General features: G+C 35.4%; 2 protein-coding genes and 1 long non-coding RNA gene across 5 annotated transcripts in view; 1 reads left to right on the top strand and 2 right to left on the bottom strand.

Moving 5' to 3' along the window:
• Positions 1–18,608, bottom strand: part of LOC126709516 (phosphoglycerate mutase-like protein 1) — a 79,477-nt gene that overhangs the window by 17,108 nt on the left and 43,761 nt on the right. The window contains exons 1-3 of one of the 2 annotated variants that reach the window (XM_050409790.1): positions 2,573–2,738; positions 349–410; positions 119–226 (exon numbers count right to left, since the gene is read on the bottom strand). In XM_050409790.1, coding sequence (XP_050265747.1) covers positions 119–226; positions 349–408 — 168 coding nt within the window. In that variant the 5' untranslated portion in view covers positions 409–410; positions 2,573–2,738. Of the gene's footprint in view, positions 1–118; positions 227–348; positions 411–2,572; positions 2,739–18,608 lie in introns of those variants that run through there. The other variant, XM_050409788.1, reaches the window with a different exon arrangement.
• LOC126709517 (uncharacterized) lies at positions 11,605–13,864 on the bottom strand. 2 transcript variants are annotated; one of them, XR_007649411.1, is made up of 3 exons: positions 13,773–13,864; positions 13,195–13,285; positions 11,605–11,766 (listed from the first exon to the last, which is right to left on the bottom strand). It is a non-coding gene; the product is annotated as an uncharacterized LOC126709517 (long non-coding RNA). The 2 variants fall into 2 exon arrangements; XR_007649410.1 differs by lacking the exon at positions 13,773–13,864 and having other exon boundaries at positions 13,195–13,336.
• Positions 15,458–17,892, top strand: LOC126708908 (uncharacterized). The gene is made up of 4 exons (XM_050408906.1): positions 15,458–16,100; positions 16,346–16,516; positions 16,600–17,078; positions 17,156–17,892. Exons 1-4 carry the CDS (start codon positions 15,458–15,460, stop codon positions 17,669–17,671), a joined length of 1,809 nt encoding a protein of 602 aa, XP_050264863.1. The 3' UTR covers positions 17,672–17,892.

Raw genomic sequence — 18,608 nt, 5'->3', positions numbered from 1 at the left:
GGGTCGAATCGGGTTTGACGGGTTGGCGGGTTTTTTACACACTCCTAGTTTTTAACAACTTATTAAGAACAGAGTTGCAACAAATTAACAATTACAACATAATTAACGAAGCTGCTACCTGTTTCCAGCCAAGTGGGCTAAGGTTTGCGTCAAAGAGATCATAAGATAATAATGCATCATGGTTCTTTTCTCCTTCCACATTGTGAATCCCTTGGGCATGCCTTACCTGTATACATGGCTTAATTAGACCAAAACTCTTCTCAAAGTACAAATTAATAATTAAAAAAAAAAAAATACCCCAAGAAATAATCTCCAAAATGAATGCGTAGCTGTGTCATATATGCATACCAGGTGAAGAGTTTTAGTACGGTGCAATGGGTACAGGCTTTGACCTCCGGTGGCATCCATGTCTGCAGTCATAAAAGTAGACAACCAACAGAAAAGGTATAAGATCATATTGCCAATTTTCCATGTACATAAAGTATCAACAAAAAGTGAAAACCATATTCCAATCACTGTGCTTCACAGAATGTACCAATTAGGTTCTTCTACGCTAATAAAAAAATGGCCAGGTACTGAATATAATATTAACTAATAAAGCAATAGAATAAAGACCCAAAAGCAATAACAAATGTCACAATCAATCACAGCCTTGTAAATTTTTTTTTTCCACCATGTTCCTCAAAGTTTTTAACCAGAAATTAATCATTGTTCGCAACGGGTGGGTCCATAGCAGGATAAATCGCTAACCCAAGGATTTTTTTCAAAGTGCTGTTGCCCGGACTTGAACTAAGGAGCTCCTAGTCAAACCCAAAACAGCCACTTTGAGACTGAGTGCTCAACCACTTGGCCAATCCCACTGGGTTATAGCCTTGTAATTTTTTTTCTTTTTGCCCTCGCACAGTGTATTCTCAAGACTTTTAACCGGAGATTAATCACTGTTCGCATTAAGTGGGCCCACAAAAGAGTAAATCACTGGCCCAAGAAATTCTTTTCAAAGTGCAGGTAGCAAGACTCGAACTAAAGAGCACACCCAATTGAGCCCAGCACAAGCATCTTGAGACTGAGAACCCAACTAACTCGGCCAACCCTTGGGTTTAGAGCATCTCCAACAGTTTTAGCAAATTTTTGTACTATTTGGAGAATTAACAGTGACATTTAGCTTTTACATACCCACTTTTTCAAATACACTTCCAACAAATTCTCTATCCCATTCTCTATCTCATTTAAATATTATTTCTTCATTCATTCTTTATTCATTCTCTATCATCATTTATTTTTCCTATATTTATTCCCAACAATTATATTTTTTAATGAAAAGTGTTATATTTACAACATTTTTTGCAATACTTTCACAACAAAATTTATGTGAAAAGTTGTTACTAATTCTAATTTGAACTCACCACTGAAATTATCTTTTTTCCTGCCAATATTAACTAATAACAATTTGTTACTTAAAATTTATTGTGAAAATATTGTGGTAAAATTTCTTAATTAGGATTTTTTATTCTTTCATTTCATTCTCCTCCACACACGTGTCCTCTATCCCCCTTCTTTTATTTCTTTTTCTCCTTTTCTCCTCCAGAACCTTCCAGCAACATCTCATTTGCTCCTCTGTTCCTCAAAAAAAAAAATTTGTTCTTCTCATTGGAGAAAAGACAGAGACAGAGATAGAGAGAGAGGAGAAAGACTGGGAGAGATCGGCTTGGCCGCTCCACCGCATGCATCTCCACCGCCAGGCTGGGTTAGATCGGCTTTTTTTTTTTTTTTTTCATACTTGCTTGTTCTGATTCAAATTTATTTTAAGAATTGGATTTTGTTTTGTGGTTTGTGTTTGGATTAGTTCTTTTGCTCATGAACAGGTCTCTCTCTTTTCTCTTTTTTCTTTTATTTTTTCTGATTTCATTTGGTTTATGAGGAAAAAAAAAAAGCAACGGCAACGGAGAGAATGAGAGAAAAAAAGAAATCCGGATGAGAGAGAAAGAATTGATAAAATAAGGAGTTCGTATAATATTTTAATGCAAGAAATTCAGTTGCTAATGTACAGTAACTCATCAGATCTGATGAGCTACTGTTCATTAGCAAAAAAAAATTTCCAGATATAGCTAAGCTGTTGGAGCATGAACAGGAGCATAAACAGTGCACAAATTCTCCAAATTTTAGCTAATATACCCGGATACAGAAGCTCTTGGAGATGCTCTTACAGCCTTGTAATTATAACTAACAAAAGCAAACGTGATGCAAAGCAAGTGTTACACACCAGGTTGGAATCAATAATAAAGAAAATACCAATAAACTTTGGCAGAATAGATCGTAAATAATTATCACTTGTTCAATCATTACCTGGAACCATGAATGAAAGATCTAAATCTAAATCTAAAATCCAAACAAAACAATACAATAGTCAAACATAGGCAAATATTAGCACAACCAAAACGTAAATTCCTAAAACCAAATCACCAACGCATTTGAAGCTCCAAATCATTGTAAAAACTAATTCAGAAATTACTAATCAGTCTACGAAGCAAATCAAAGCTAAAAGAAAATCCATAGAGAGACAGAGAGAGAGCACCTGAAATAGAGAGAGAAGAAGAGGGGCAGAGAATTGTAGGTTGAAGAGTAGTTCGAAGACGAAAAGGACGATGTGGTGGTAAAGAAGAAAGGAGCTTAGAAATGGAAGTGAGAGTGGTGGGGAGAGTGATAAACGCGGAGATTAAGGGTCCGTTTGGATACAGCTGAAAACTGAAAACTGAAACTGAAAACTGAAAAACACTATAGCGAAATAATTTTTAAATGTGTAAATAGTACCGTGAGACCCATTTGTAATAAAAAAGTTGTTGAAAAGTGAAATTTGTGGGTCCATAAACAGTACACGATGTGCACTAATTGGTCCAAAAAAGTTTGAAAAGTCAAAGTTTGCGGCTACTGTTCATTGAACAGTACATGAACAGTAGCCACAATCTGGAAAAACGCGTTAAAAAAAAAAAAAAAAAAAAAGCAAACAAAACGCAGACGCAGACGTATCAGCCCAATCCAAACGCAACTTAAAGTAGAAGTCACATCTGTTTGAATATCGCTGAATGTGAGAATAGTATTGACTGTATTGTGGTACCTAATTTTAAACTGTACACGGGACAACTGTTTTTCAACACGAAAAACGTGCGTAATAGTGATGCTGATGGTTTCAATAATGTCTGTGTTGCCACTTGCCTCACCGCTGATTCGGTCCAAGTGGTACGGACTCTCTTTCTCTGAATATGCGATTGAATATACTCTTCAAGCCCGGCCATATTTCTTGAGTATATGATTGGATTCAGCGTTTGCGTTTGCGCGTTTCCTCTTTTCTTTTCTTTTATTTTTTAATTTTTTTATGCATACATTTTACTGTTTCAGGAGACATATAACGCTATTTATATATTGTTTACGAGATCCTCAACTACTTTATTCATAAAAAAATATTAAAAATGAGGCCCACGATACTATTTATATATTTAAAAATTATTTTGTTACAGTGTTTTCAATTTTCAGTTTTCAGCAAAATAAGAGGTTTTTTTTAGTTTCCTAGTTGAGAAAATGTAGGAATACAATTTAGGGCTATTTTTAGAAACATCTTATTAGGAGAATGATAAAATAAAGAGATGTGTTATGTCTATAATATTTTCATAAAAAATTATAGGTAGTTAGTTGTTATTGATTCAAATTTTGAACCTAACACTAAGATTACATTTTTGCTCCAACAATAACAACCAGTAACAACTTGTCACTTATAATTTGTTGTAAAAATGTTGTGGACATATCATTTCTCTAAAAAAATAAATGTTGTTGATAGCTTTTTCTATTTCACGTGAAAGTGTTGTCAAAATTTTTCCACTACAATTTATCTCACAACTTTTTTGTAGTTAAGAAAATTTAGGGACAAAATTTAGTTACAAAATTGGTTGTAACCTAAGGCTATCAACTTACCCCATATCTTTTTATTGAAAGTGAATTTTGATAAATCTATTATTGGATTACATCTTCTTCTTATATCCTTCATACTTGCAAAATTTATAGAAAATTAAATATCAATAACTATGTCATCAATAAATTGTTAAAACTGCACGTTTTTGCAGTTTAAAATTATGTATAAAATATAAGTTTATAGATCATATAGTAAATAATATCTGATTGACACAAAATTTGACATGCCTATTAAGAATGTAAAGAACATGCAATTTAACGGTTAGATTTTCAAAATATGTAGTAATATTTATTTTATTAAGTAAGTTTGTAACCTTAAGTTACAACCAATTTTGTAGCTAAATTTTGGGAGAAATTACACTTTATCACCCTAAACTATACCCTAAATTACACTTTGCACCCTAAACTATTCGAATACACATATTGCACCCTAAACTTTGATATTTGTTATACTTTGCACTCCAAAGTTAGTTTTACTGTTATGTTAGATAGAAATTGAAAGCGCATGACTTGCACATGATTTTTGCTTAGATAGCACACAATTTAAAGATAAAAATACCCTCTTCTCAATCAATTAAAAACAAAAACTTTCTCATGTGTTGCATCTCCTCCTCCCTCAAATCAAAAATCTGTTGCAGCACCTAATACAACAATGGAGGATGCAGCAATTGCAGCCAGCCATAGCTCGTTCTATGCTAAGGAAGTGAACAAGGGGGTCTACTATCTACAGATTCTACACCGCCACTCAAGTCCTTAAGTGTGCCTAAGGACAAGTCTTGCGATGGTACAAGCAGTTCACATTGTGATCGACCCTTAAATGTATTGAAATTTTTGAGTACGAGATGTTCTTTTTGACTCTAAAGAGGAAAACTGATACCTTATTGGTTCAAAGCTTCATCAATACTTCAATGTATATTTTAAAAAGAAAGAAGATAACATTTTTTTTATACTATAGGTGTGTACGTCCTCTAATGCCATAGTTGTATTAGAATACAAAAGTACCTTTTCCCTCTTTTCCCACTTATAAAATGTTGCATCATGGTGGTTTAGTACCTGGAACTTGTGAAAGGAGAAGAGGAGTTGCTGGACACGCATACGTGAGAGCTGTTTGAGGATTTAGGATAGATAGATTTTTGATTTGGGGAAGATGATATGCTACGCACGTGAAAGAGCTTTTGTTTTTAATTTATTGGGAAGAGGGTGTTTTTGTCTTTAAACTATGTGTCATCTAATCTAAAATCACATGCTATCAATTTTTGTCTAACATAGTAGTAAAACTAACTTTGGGGTGCAAAATGTAACAAATGTCAAAATTTAGGGTGCAAAATGTGCATTCGAATAGTTTATGGTGCAAAGTGTAATCTTGAGTATAGTTTAAGGTGGTAAAGTGTAATTTTTCCTTAAATTTAAGAAGTAGACTTAGTCATTTGGATCTACTACAGTACTACCTTTTATTTTTAAATACGATTCTCAATTTATCACTCAGTAAAACCAAAATATTTTGTGACTATAGAGTTATTGGAAGAGCATTACAGTGACAGGTTTTTAGCTGTAAGTATTTTATTTCCATAGTTACTCAATGATGGGATATGTGTGAGTGGATTGGATAAAGCCACTTTATTTATTTTTAAATAAAATAAATAAATGTCATGTTATTAAAAATAGGTCATCTCATTGCTTTCACAAAAAAATTGAAAGAATCAAATAAAATGATCAATATAACTTATTTTTAAAATTTTATGGACTATAATTACTCATTTGAAACATCAAAGACAAAACACTAATTAACGTCTTAACTTTAGGTAACATCATAATTTTTTTGTCTGTATTATTTAATTCAAGTTTCCAATTGTTGGTAATCAATAATAAGTTGGCTGATCCAATATAAAAATTTAATTGGTGTCATAATCTGATAAAAAAGAAGACAATCATCATAAAGTCTAAGCGGAGGTCATAAAGTGTAATTCTATAATATCTGTTATTAAATTAAAAGAAAATGTTAAAGCATGCCTTAAGGGTTAAGAGTATTGGTTTAAAAATTACTATTAAAAATATTTTATAAGAAAATTATAAAATAATTAATTTTGTTGATAGCTTTTTTATATTTCTTATAAAAATAATATCAAAACTTTTCTAATATTGTTTATTAACAATTGCCTTAAAGGTACTAGTAGGGGTGTCAATTCGTGTTCGTGGGTCGGGTTCGTGTCGTGTCAAGCCATAAGTACTCTGCTATATGGGTTGACTCGAACCCGACCTATTTAGTAAATGTGTCAAGAATCCTCAACCATAACCCGACACGTTTAACCTGTTTAATTAATAAGTCATGTAAAAATTAATACAAAAACCCGTTTAATAACCTGTTTGATTAATAGGTCCTATATGACCTAAATAATCTATTATCAATTTCTATACATCTAAAATTAAAATAAAATTACAACCATAAATATAATAAGAAACATATAATTACAACAAAAAATTAAGTAATAATAACAAAATTTAATACCTTTATTATCTAAACAGGTTAAACAGGTCAGACGGGTTCCCATGTTGAATACGAACATGACTCGTTTATTAAACGGGTCAGTCATGTCGACCCGAATATGACCCGAACCCATTTAGTCTCAACCCATGACTTGTTTATAAACGAGTTAGTCGTATCAGATTCACAGGTCGTGTCAGATTTTGCCACCCCTAAGTACCGGTATCGTGACCAAAAAAATAAAGGCTCACTAATTGCGCTATGATCGTGTTGATTGGAATTTATAAATGCTCTTTGCTTTTAAATGATTGGTTGGGAGTTGGAACCCATTTGTGAATTTCATCAATATTGCAAAATCTGAAGTTTATTATATTATTTTTATTTCTTTTGAGATATTGCAAAATCTAAAGTTGATGATGCAATCATACAAGACCCTACACTCCCCCAAAAAAAAAAAAAAAAAGATTTTCCAGCAGAAAGCCTAACAACCATTTTTCTGTGTGTGTGTGTTTTTTAATTTCTTTTTTTAAAAGTCGAAAAGGAATATGCTTTTTAAATCCCAATAGCTAGCCAAGATTTTTCAAAAGTACCTTTTGACTCTGGTTTTTTGTTTCATTGATTAGGTAAGTTTTGCAATGATTTTCCGAAAGCGTACCCACCACCCACAGTGCTGTTACGACGGCAGGTCACCAGGAGTGAAGTTAACTCGGCTCCTGATGTTGCATTCATTCGGACCATTCGACGTTTGATTCTTTCTATCAGGGAAACCGATGGCTCTGTGAGAGGGCAAAGCAACCATTCTATTCTCTCTGAGGTCAGGTAGGTGAAGCGTCTAGCTTAGGGGGGCGCGTCGAATCGTTGAAAGGCCTTGGTGATTCTCCAATTTGGTAATCTGAAGATAGAAAACAAAAATGATTCCAAACTTCACTTCAATAGTCTCGTATTCATGCTGCCCCGACTCTAAACTCGATGTTTGTTAACTAAGCGGGACATTCCCAAACTCTTTTTTATCAGACTTCAAACAGCCCTACTGGGATAGAAAATGAAGGCACCTTCGTTACAGGAAGAGGTGGTGATTTTACTTTGAATGGATAGAAACTCCAGCTGGTTGACTTGGTTACCTCTGCCAAAGATGCAATGGATTGCTAAAAGATCGATTGGAAGCCAAAAACACCAACTTTCTTAAAGTTTGATTGTTCAGATGAAACTCACCTGTTGGAGAATCTATTTAAGACAAAATCCTTCCTTTCCTTGCTAGTTGGAAGCTCCTGCAGCGTCAACAGCAACGGTCATTGCCCCCTTTCAAGGTTCAAAATGGTGTTGGCTAAAAAAGGGGGAGAGAGGAGAGCTTTGGGGTACGCTCACTTCTGCATTTTTGTTTAGGTTATCGAGATTATCAATCACTCTTTTTAGTGGGTCGGAATCTGTGTGATGGTTCGAGAGTGGTTTCCAATATTTTAGTAATATCAATAAACGCCACCTTTACACAGTGCTTTTGCTTTTTGAGTTGAATTGTGATTTTCCAAACATCCCTCTCTTATAACTACACTCTCTTGATTCAAACTCATAACCTCGGGTTTAATGTTATTTGTCAGACCATAAATTATGTCATTTCACCTCAAAAAAATTAGTGATGAGAAAAATACATTCAAATTTTTTTATAGTATTTGACATCGCGCATCATGTGAGTGGTTATAGGGAATCGAATTGTGGTCTCCCAAGAAATATTACTACATAATTATAAAAATTTGATATATTTTTTAAAATAAATTACTGAATGATGTATTGGATTTTTAAAAAGAGTAATGTTATAGTTATAAATTATTTTATAGCATTTTTACAAACTGTTGATGTAGTCAGTTTCTTATTGGTTTTCTTCTATTTCTACCATTAACATTACTTTTTCATTTATTAATAATTACTCATCACATCAACAGTTTGTTAAAAAAAAAAAATTGTAAAAAAGTTTGTATCTCCAACATTACTCTTTTAAATATAAAACAAAAGAAGTAATTAAGAAATTATTTAATAGATAGTTGAGATGGTATCTTATAGTTGTAACTGATTTATTGAGAAGAATTAATAAAAGCCTATGAAAAGCAAAAAAAAAAAAAAAAAAAGGAAAAAAAAAAAGCATGCATGCATGAAAAAAAGAAGAGGATGGTGGTGCTGAACTCCAGAGGGAAAACCCCATATGCAATATGGTTGAAGTCTTTGAACTTGAAGAGGCAATTGGTAGTTGGTACAAGTGTTTATTGCGAGAGAGACGAAGTTTGGTGCGAGAATTTAGTAATGTTCAGTCCCAATCCAAGATTGCAAGAAACTTTTGGGGATTATGGTCGGTCTGATTATCTTTAATTAATTAGACCGTGTAATCTATATCTATATTTAATAATAGGTAAACATGAAAGAAAATCCAATTAGATTTCAAATTAGAATCTAATTTAACGCCATGTGTCCCATCTAATCTAAGTTTTTAAATTTTTGTACGAGTTAATTCAATGTAAAAATTGGATTTCAATTAGAGTTTAATTTTGTACCATGTGTCTCATCTAATTTAAATTTTTTAATTTTTGTGTCAAATGAGTGAATTCAATGTAAAAAAATGAGGAGTCCAATATAAGTAAACTATAAAAAAAAAAAATATAAATTTTGAATGATTTTATATTTATGAGCCATTTTTTTTTTTTTTTTGTATAACTAAAACAATTCAAGTTTATAAGTCACACACACACACACACACACACACACACACACATATATATAGAGTCAAACCTATGAGAAAATCCAATTAAATTTAAACTAGAGACTAATTTTGCATGATGTATCTCATCTAATTTTTAAATTTATGTGTCAAGTGAATTATTAGGTGCAAAAATTAAAGAGTTTAAATTCAATTAGATTCTAAATTGAATTTTAATTAGAGTTCAATTTTGTGCATGTGTTCTGTGAGGGCAACGGCCCAAAATAATGAGTTGGGCCTTGGGCCTGTCCGAGGAGGCAACATGGCTCAGTGATCCACGTTTTAAGCCTTATCACGAGAAACAAATAAAAAAGGTCCGAGGAGGAATTCATCCTCGGACACTGAAAATCTGGAGCAGAGGTACATCCAAGCCACTGAAACCCATCCCCTAAATACGTGAAAAGGAAGGAAATACAAAATATCTCAGCAAAAGCTACCACCACCACATTGATTGCACTACAACTACCTTCCTGGCCGCATTAATGTAGAGAAGACCCCTGAACAGTGTTGCCTTAGCTACCGCAACTCACAAAAGATTGAAAGAGGTGTCTGATGGGATGGGTGCTCAAGTGGAGACTTGGATGATCAACAAGTGTAAAGCCCAGATGGTAAGGAAGGGCCTATATAATGTATAGAAACCCCCATAAGGAGGGGGGTAGAAAAAATAGGTGAGGATACTGTAGCATGCAAAGAAACCCTAATGTACTGGTCTGTATACATAAATTAAACTTTGAATCTCCTCAAATTGTGAGATTTTTCAACGTAATGGCTTTTGTCCTTGTTCATGTGTACCTTTATCCCATGCAAGCCTCTGTCTAACTTATCTAAATTTAGTTCTTAAACCCATACTCTACAAAATTCATTGTGTTGGCTTTTTGGATCAAGACTTCACACGATTGGGGTTTGGGCTCCAAAAATTGTGTCCCTACATGTTCCATATAATTTTTTAATTTTTGTGACAAGTAAATTATTGAATGCAAAAATAGAAGAATCTAGATCTAATTAAATTCTAAATTATATAAATGTAATTGTGATTGTTTTTAAATGTTTCCGTACATATGCACAGGGTTATACATTAGAGCATTTGCAGCAGTGTAGCTATATTGCTATATTTTAGCTACACTGCTACTAAAATAATGCTTCAGCAGTGGAGCTAAATCTAAAAATTTTAGCTCCACTGCTACAGTGCATATCTAAAAATAGATGTGCACTGTTCTGAGAGCAAAAAAAAAAAAAAATTATTTTAATCAACCGGTTGATTAAAATAATGCCTTTCTCTCTCTCTCTCTCTCTCTCTCTCTCTCTCTCTCTCATCTCTGAACATCACTCTCAAGCTCACTCTTTCACTTCGGTCTCTCACTCCGGCCTCTCACTCTAGCCTCTCACTCCGGTCTCTCACTTTCTCAACTCCGATCTGTCATTGATCCACCTCTTCTGCCGACCCAGCTCACTGACATGATCGGAGTGCTTGCTCGTGGTGGGTTTCTCTCAACTCCGGTCTCCCAAGCCGCCGATCCACCCCTTCTGCCGACCCAGCTCACCGACGTGATCGAAGTACTTGCTCGTGGTGGGTTTTTTTTTTTTTTTTGTCTGCTGTGGACTGATGGTGGTGGTGGTGGTGGTGGTGGTTGTGGTTGTGGTTGTGGCCGTGGCTGAGGAAAAAGATTGGAGAATTTTTTTTTTTTTTTTTTCCTACTGTGGACTGGTGGTGGTGGTTGTGGCTAATGGTAGAGGTGGTTGTAGTTGGTTTTTTTGGGTAGTGGGATTTATTATTTTATTGTAGTAGTTATAATATTTTATTGTGATGTTTATATTATTTTATTGTGTTAAAAGTTAAAATAGATTCAATACTGCAGCATATGTGTAGGTAAAATCGATAAAGTAATTTTTGGTGAAACTAAATAGCTAAATATTTAGCTCCACTATTGTGGATGCTCTTAGTAGACTTTAGATGGTGACCCCTAAACTTTATAATATAAAATGATTCTTTTTTTTTTCTTTTTTGAGATATTGGAAAGTCTAAAGTTTTTTTTTTTTTTTGGATAGAATTACGAAAAATTGACCCATACAGCACTTTAACTTTCTCTCTCTCTTGATGGATAGAGAAAACAAAGACCCATAAACTTGCCACAACTCAGCACAGCTAAGACCCATCAGATGGGCTATTAGTCTGGTCAGCGATGACATTACCAAGTCTTTAGAACACTAGTCTTTGCCAGCTTCCAATACATCAGGGTGATTAAACTCTTTGGAATAACGAGACAGCCAATGGAGGTTTCATTGATTTAAAAAATAATAATAATAATAAATATTAACAAAGTGGTCTATTGTTGGAGGTCGAGTTTTAATAAAACTAGTCGCTAACCCATGCGATGCACGGGATAATCAGTTAAATAACTATTACAAATAGTTTAAAAAAAAAAAAAACATGTTCTTTGATTACAAATGTAGGATATTCCACATAACACATAAAGGCCACACCTTGTTTGCTTTATGGCAATGAAAACATTATTACCAACATTCCAAAAGCTCATAAGTCATAGCTTCAAACACAGATTTGGACACAAGATGAGAGTAGGACCTATAAAATAAGCATTAATAAGTTATTAATATGTAAAGGGAATAATTTATAACAATAATAGTTTTATACTGAAATTTTTTTTTTTTTTTGGTTTAGCAGTTATTAGTAGAATGTAATTAGTTTAAATTTCTTTATTAGTTCTATCATTTCAGTCCAAAAAAAAAAAAACTTTATTAGTTGATTTAAATTTCTTTGTTAGATAAGAAAAGAAAAGCGAGAGTTATATATTAATCTAAACTCTGTGATTGGTTCTATATAGAATAAAAAATTTTAAATTTCTTTATTAGATAAGAAAAGAGAGAGTTATGTATTAATCTAAACTTTGTGTTCGGGTTAAACTTATCTAATACAGTATTCTTTAAAATTGGATAGATTGGATTGTTATATAAAATTTAAAGTTATTTTGTTAAATTTATTTTGGTAATAGGTGGGATAAGAATAAGATGATCCAAAAAAAAAAGGTGGAGTAAATTGAAAGCAAATTTTTACGTTGCAAATACTTTGAAGGGATAAGCATAAGTTTAAACGTGATAACTGATAAGCTTAAATAGAAAAAAATTTAAAATAAGAACAATAGTGAAAGCCTTAATATTGTTCATATTTATTTCTTTTCCAGTACAATTATAGCAACAAATGAAGCATCAAATTAATAACCTTTCCACCCATTTTTTACTATTTAGTTTGATCCTAAAAAAAAAGGTGAAGTAAAATTGAAAGCAAATTTTTACATTGCAAATACTTTGAAGGGATAAGCATAAGTTTAAACGTGATAACTGATAAGCTTACCAAGCATAAAATTTAAAATAAGAACAATAGTAAAAGCCTTAATATTGTTCACATTTATTTCTTTTCCAGTACAATTCCAGCAACAAATGAAGCATCAAATTAATAAGCTTAACAGTTTTATTGATCAAGATAGGGGGCTAAACTTGTTGCAAAGTAGTTTGATCAGGTCAATGACCTTGTTCACGATAAGAATGGCTACTATCCGAAGCCAAAATAAAATGAACTCATCATTGCATCATCACATCATGTTCACAATAAAAATTACTACTACCCTAAGGTAAAATAAAGATACTTATCACCTATCATGACATCATCATAAAGATGAGGGGTGATGTCATGCATTTTGAAATGAAAGGGGAAAGACTTTCCAAGCACAATAGATAAGTGAATAGAAGGAAAAAAAGAATAATTGTTTATAATATTTTGTTTTCTGCATCAAATAGGGAAATAAAAACCAAACATCAAATTTATTTTAGAAAACAACAAAGCTTTCTACATCAAATATGGAAATTAACACCAAACAACAAATTTATTTTAGAAAACAACAAAAGTAATGTGAAAAATGTTAAGGAAGTTTATATATGTAATTAAAACAAAACAAAACAAAACAAAACTCACATAAACAAAGAGGGAAAGGCTTACCTAACACCAATATGCAGGATTTGTTACAGAAAGAAGACTCTCATTGGAGTTCTCTTCGAGAAATCTTCCCTTAAGGTATTCTTTACTTGATCTTCAAGATGCAGAACTTACATGAGGTTTGTTTGAAGCAACAACAGTAATAGCAAAATTTCAAAATTGTCTAAATGCTTATAGGATAACAATATGTTTAAATGCTTATGTGCCAGATTGGTAAAGTTTATTTTTCAGCTTTTGGAAAATGGGGTTATTTGAAAAGGTTGTTCCTAAAGAAAAAGTATTCTGAAAAGGTTACCGCACAGGCACATGGCTTAATAATGATAAGAATATATCTAAGCATATCAGAAAGTGGTGGATCCTCCGACCTCATTGATCACTTGAATATCCAATATACATTATATGTTGCTCTCATTTACATTCACACAATCACCAATGCAGCTTTCTTTGGCTGACTACAAAGGCATGAAACATTACTTTGATTTAGAAAGATTTAATTCAAATTAAAAGATGATCTATATGCTAGCTTAGGTATGTGCAGTAGAATGAACAGAACAAATGAAGCAAGATGAGACGTGGCATACCTTATGGAGTTCATCTAATATAAGTATCAACTGGCCGAATGAGATTCTTGAATTATCATCAACAAAATCATCCATCTTTCGGTTCCCAGGCGCGTCCCTGATAAAATGTTGAAATGCACATCTTTAATTTGAATACAAATAGAAATCTAAAAACATTAAGATTAGAAGATTGCATTTTCCTTTGCCTATTCTGAGACTTAACAGAACAAATAAATTTCTACCACAAACCTTAACAATAAATGTAGAAAGTTTGCAAATTAGTGTATATGTGATTTGATAGACAGATAACATAATATATTACACATTGACTGAAGGAACTTTCAAATAAGCCAACTAACACAATAGAGTTTGGTCAGTATAAGTAAAGCAGCAAATAGTTTTAAGTTCCTACCAAGTGAGCAAAAACAACCTTACCATGTGGCTGAGGACCATTCTAAGTAGTAGGAAGTAAAAAGAAATAAACAAACTAAAAATTAATGGTCTTTTTGTAAAAGAATCAAGATGCAAACAAACACCAAAGTTGATATTCATTAGGTTTTAGTGTGTGAACTATACAAACCTTACCATAATTAACAAATAAAATTCGTAGATTAAAAATCAAGATTAGAATTTCATAGATTAAAAATCAAGATTAGAATTGCCACAACTTGCTTCTAAAAAAAAAAAAAAAAAGAATTACCATAAGTTACAGTGGTGTACCTGATAATCTTCGAAATCAGTAAGGTAGAATGGCCTGGCTTCGGTGGGCTGTTCAAGCGGTTGATGGCCTGCAAGGAAGAGAATGCGATCAAAAGAGGAGACCGGAGAAGACCGGTCGAACCCCCTCCGATGGCGAAGTTAGATTTGTAGAAGAATAAGTTCCAAGTGTTTTGGAAATGTGTCTGAGAGAAAAGACTTACCTCTGTCGGGTCCAGACCGGTCTCTTATATAGGGAGCCAGGGGCGGTTATTTGTTCGATAACCTCCCCAGGTTTTGTGGAATCCAACAACTCCGGAGTAACCTCCCTCAACGGATATAAAATGGTAACTGCTAAATGGAGGTTAATTTATTCGAAGGGTTTGTCGAGATAGTTGAGGGTTGCTGAAAGTCTAAGTGTTGAGGGTTCGTCCGTCTGGTGTAGGGTGGCTTAGTCGTCCAAGGATATTTGACGACTTCTCATGGACGAACCTCATGGACGATCTTTTCGTCCTTGGGAGACTTAAACTTATGGAGTGGTGCTGTTATTTAATGGACGTCTCTCCTTCTTCTGGGTTGACTCTTGGATCAATCTGCGCTGTAGGCTCTGGACGAACCATTTGGACGAGCTGGAGATGGATTATTTTCCGCTTCTCTATCAGTTGCCCCTTTGTTCAAAGGGTCGTCCAGGACATCGTTGTGATTTTGGCTAAATTTCACTTTTTCGTACGCCACGTGTCGCGAGATTGTTGGTTGGCCAGTCCTGTCGATCTCGTTTCCCAAAAGAATCGCCACGTGTCTGCCTCTGAGTGGCGAACGTCGTTTCGTTGACCCTGTTGCTGGGGCCTATAAATAGTACATTCTCTTTCATGCCCCTCACTTTTTTCCTCATTCTCTCTTCTGCCAATTCGTCCAAGATTCTCGTCTAGCTCTCGTCCTAGTTTCATCAGGTATTTCTTCTTTTCTTTTTTTTTTTTAGGCTCTCATTTTAAGTCTTCTACATTCCAAACATGTCTTCATCGTCTAGTTTAGAGAGAGAGATAGACGACTACCTGGACGGCTCTGAGAGTGAGGGTAGTATAGGTAGTTCGTCCTGTAGTGATTCCTCAGACGAGCATTACTCGTCTGGGGTTCCTGGCATTCCTTTAGAGGAATTTCAGGAACAACGACGTAGGGCAGCTTCTGGATCTAAGGCTAGTTCGTCCAGAGAGCCATCTAGTCCTCCTCAAGACGAGGAGGAGGACGAAGAGGATGTAATCTATAGCTGTGCCCCAGAGGTAGCATCCACCTTAGACGGCGCTAAGTTAAAAACTCTTGTAGATAGATACCAAATCCCTAAAGAGCTTAACCCTCGTCTACCCCAGCCTGGTGAATGGTGTTGTTCCCCTTCCTCTGGCTTAGGGGTATATACTTCTTACCTATTAGCTGGCCTTAGGTTTCCCTTAAACTCTTTCTGCAGAGAACTCCTCCAAAGGTTGGGTATTGGGCCAAACCAGCTCAACCCCAATGGCTGGAGGACGATTGTTGCCATGCAAGTATTATGGCGTGAGGCATTGGAAGGGAACCATCCAATTACAGTGGACGAGTTCCTTTACTGCTATAAGCCCTCAGAGATCAAAAAATCTGCTGGGTTCTACCAGTTTTCGTCCAGAGGTACATATTACAGTTTAATAACGGGCCGTAGTTCGTCTGACCGGCTTTGGAAAAAAGAATTTTTTATTATTTCTGGAAATTGGGTTGGGGACCCAGCTGATGTGGGTATTCCCCTCTTCCCACCTTTTACCAGCCCTCTAGGTCGTCTTCGTCCTGAGGGTATGTCTTTCTTTCCATTTTACCCTGTTTGTCCCTTAAAAATTTCTTATCTGTTACTCGTCTAACCATTTATCTTGGTGATGCAGCTGTTGTTCGTCCACGCTTGGACAAGTTTTCCTTGGACCGGATAGACGTGGTTCGCACCTTTCCAGGAAGGACTTTCCACGACTTAGTTACTCTTAGTCGTCTAGCAACTTGGGGACTTGGTCCACTTCCTACGGCTGAGAACCTAAGTCACGAGGAGGTCACTCGTCGAAGTAAGTGTCGTCCATAATATTCTATTATTTCAGCTCTTCTTTTTTTTTTTTTAAATTTTTCTGATTAATTTTTCTCGTCATAGGGATAAGCACAATGAGGGAAAACAAGGAAAAAACAGTGGCTAGCGGGGACGAGGATGTTGCTGCTCCAACTCCCAAAGTGGCTTCCGTCCAGGCTGGGAAGAGGAAGTCCAAGGGTATTTCAAGCAATGTGGACCTGGACGACCTTCCCAGTCGTCGTGGCCACAAGAAGCAAAAACCAAGTAAGAATTCCCTTCCCAAGGTTCCAAAGTTCGTACCACCAACAGTGAACTTGGACGAGCCTGTGGACGTGGAGCCCGTCCAAATAGTTCATCCTGTCCAGTCTGATCCTCCTCCTGCTCCCAAAACTTCTTACAAGCCTAGCCCGTCTGAGCCTTCTGATCGTCCCTCTAATTTGGTTCTGGACGAGGGTTATGCATGGAGGACGTTCAAAGGGATCGTCACTGATCATGAAGTTAACGAATGTTACAACATGTCAGTGAAGGAGTTTGAGCGTTCTGGCATCCATGACCTTTTCAAGGTAAGTTTTTTCCTCGTCCTTGTGTGTAAACATTTAACTTTGAATGAAATGTCTAACTCCTTTTCGTCCAAATGCAGGCTATGTCAAAGTTTTATACAGCGACTTGCCAGGCCAAGGAGCTTGCTACAGAGGCCAAGACTGCCAAGGATAAGGCTAAGGAGCTAAGCCATGAGGTCTTATCCAAGAAGGGGGAGGTCATTAGGTTGACCGAGGACTTTAATCGTCTGCTGGGAAGCGAGACGAAGCTGAAGAACGATGTTGAGGAGCTCAAAGCTGACAACTTAGAGAAGGATACCCGCATCGTCCATCTAGAAGGACAAGTTGCAGAGCTTACCTCGTCCTTGGAGAAGGCACGTGAAGAAGCAATTGCTGCTTTTAAGAAGTCTGACGAGTATAAGAATCGTCTAGACAGTCATTATGCAGCTGGTTATGAAGACTTCCGTGCTGATGCCAAAGACGCGTATCCTGATTTGGACTTTAACTCGTTCAAGCTTCCTCTTGCTACAGAGAGTTCTGTGTTGCAGACGAGTTCCGAGGACGTCAACATCATGGACGATGCTAACACTGAAGTTACTCAGGACGAACCCAAGTGAAGTCTATTTCCTTAGAGAATTTGTTTTTATTTGCTTTTCATGGAAGTGCCCGTTGTTTTGGGCTTTTTACTTCTCTTTTTTTTTTTAATTTTAAAGCTCATGCAAGTACAATCATCTCGTCCAGGATTGTGGACGAGCTTTATATACATTCAAAACTAAATGGGTTTTTGGACGTTGGTCGTCCACCCTTTAAATGAAAGAAATGAATAATTCTATTTTCACTTCCATTGTTGCTTGAATATATATGTTTTCAGCTTTATGTATGAACTTTTTATTATTATATCAGCAATGTGGTTCGTCCATCTAGGAATTCAGTTCACCTCATCTTGGTCATGGGGGTGAATTTTATTACATCACCAAGATAAAGTATGTTGATTCCTTTGGCTAGATTTTCCATCATTCCGAAATTATGGACGATCATTTTGTCGTCCTGGATGATTAGACTTTTAGCGTTTCTCGTCCAAGGTAATGGATTGTTAAGCTAATTTTGAAGTCTTGGCTCGTCTGCGTTTCGGACGAATACTTTTGGGAATTCATCTCGTCTTGGGGTCTAGACGAGTATGCCCTTTTCATCTCGTCCCATGTTCTGGACGGATGAATCATGCTTTATTTTTCGCATGGGTTTCATCTCGTCCTGTGTTCTGGACGGATGGACTTATGTATTTGGGTTTCATCTCGTCCTATGTTCTGGACGGATGGACCTCTGTATTTAGGTTTCATCTCGTCCTATGTTCTGGACGGATGAAACTTGCTATGTATTTAGCTTGGGTTTCATCTTCGTCCTATGTTCTGGACGGATGGACCTCTGTATTTAGGTTTCATCTCGTCCTATGTTCTGGACGGATGAAACTTGCTATGTATTTAGCTTGGGTTTCACCTCGTCCCATGTTCTGGACGGATGAAACTTTTCATATCTCCTTTGGAGAAAGGTTTATGG

Source organism: Quercus robur, chromosome 12 (assembly GCF_932294415.1).
Source record: "Quercus robur chromosome 12, dhQueRobu3.1, whole genome shotgun sequence".
In the NCBI taxonomy this organism is placed as follows: domain Eukaryota; kingdom Viridiplantae; phylum Streptophyta; class Magnoliopsida; order Fagales; family Fagaceae; genus Quercus; species Quercus robur.
The sequence above is the reverse complement of the archived record's forward strand: the minus strand, read 5'-3'. Positions and strand labels throughout refer to the sequence as shown.

Coding starts and splice junctions, on each gene's coding strand:
- LOC126708908 (XM_050408906.1), top strand. CDS start 15,458: ATGTCTTCATCGTCTAGTTTAGAGAGAGAGATAGACGACTACCTGGAC. Junction 16,101..16,345: donor CTACCAGTTTTCGTCCAGAG/GTACATATTACA, acceptor TTGGTGATGCAG/CTGTTGTTCGTCCACGCTTG. Junction 17,079..17,155: donor GCATCCATGACCTTTTCAAG/GTAAGTTTTTTC, acceptor GTCCAAATGCAG/GCTATGTCAAAGTTTTATAC.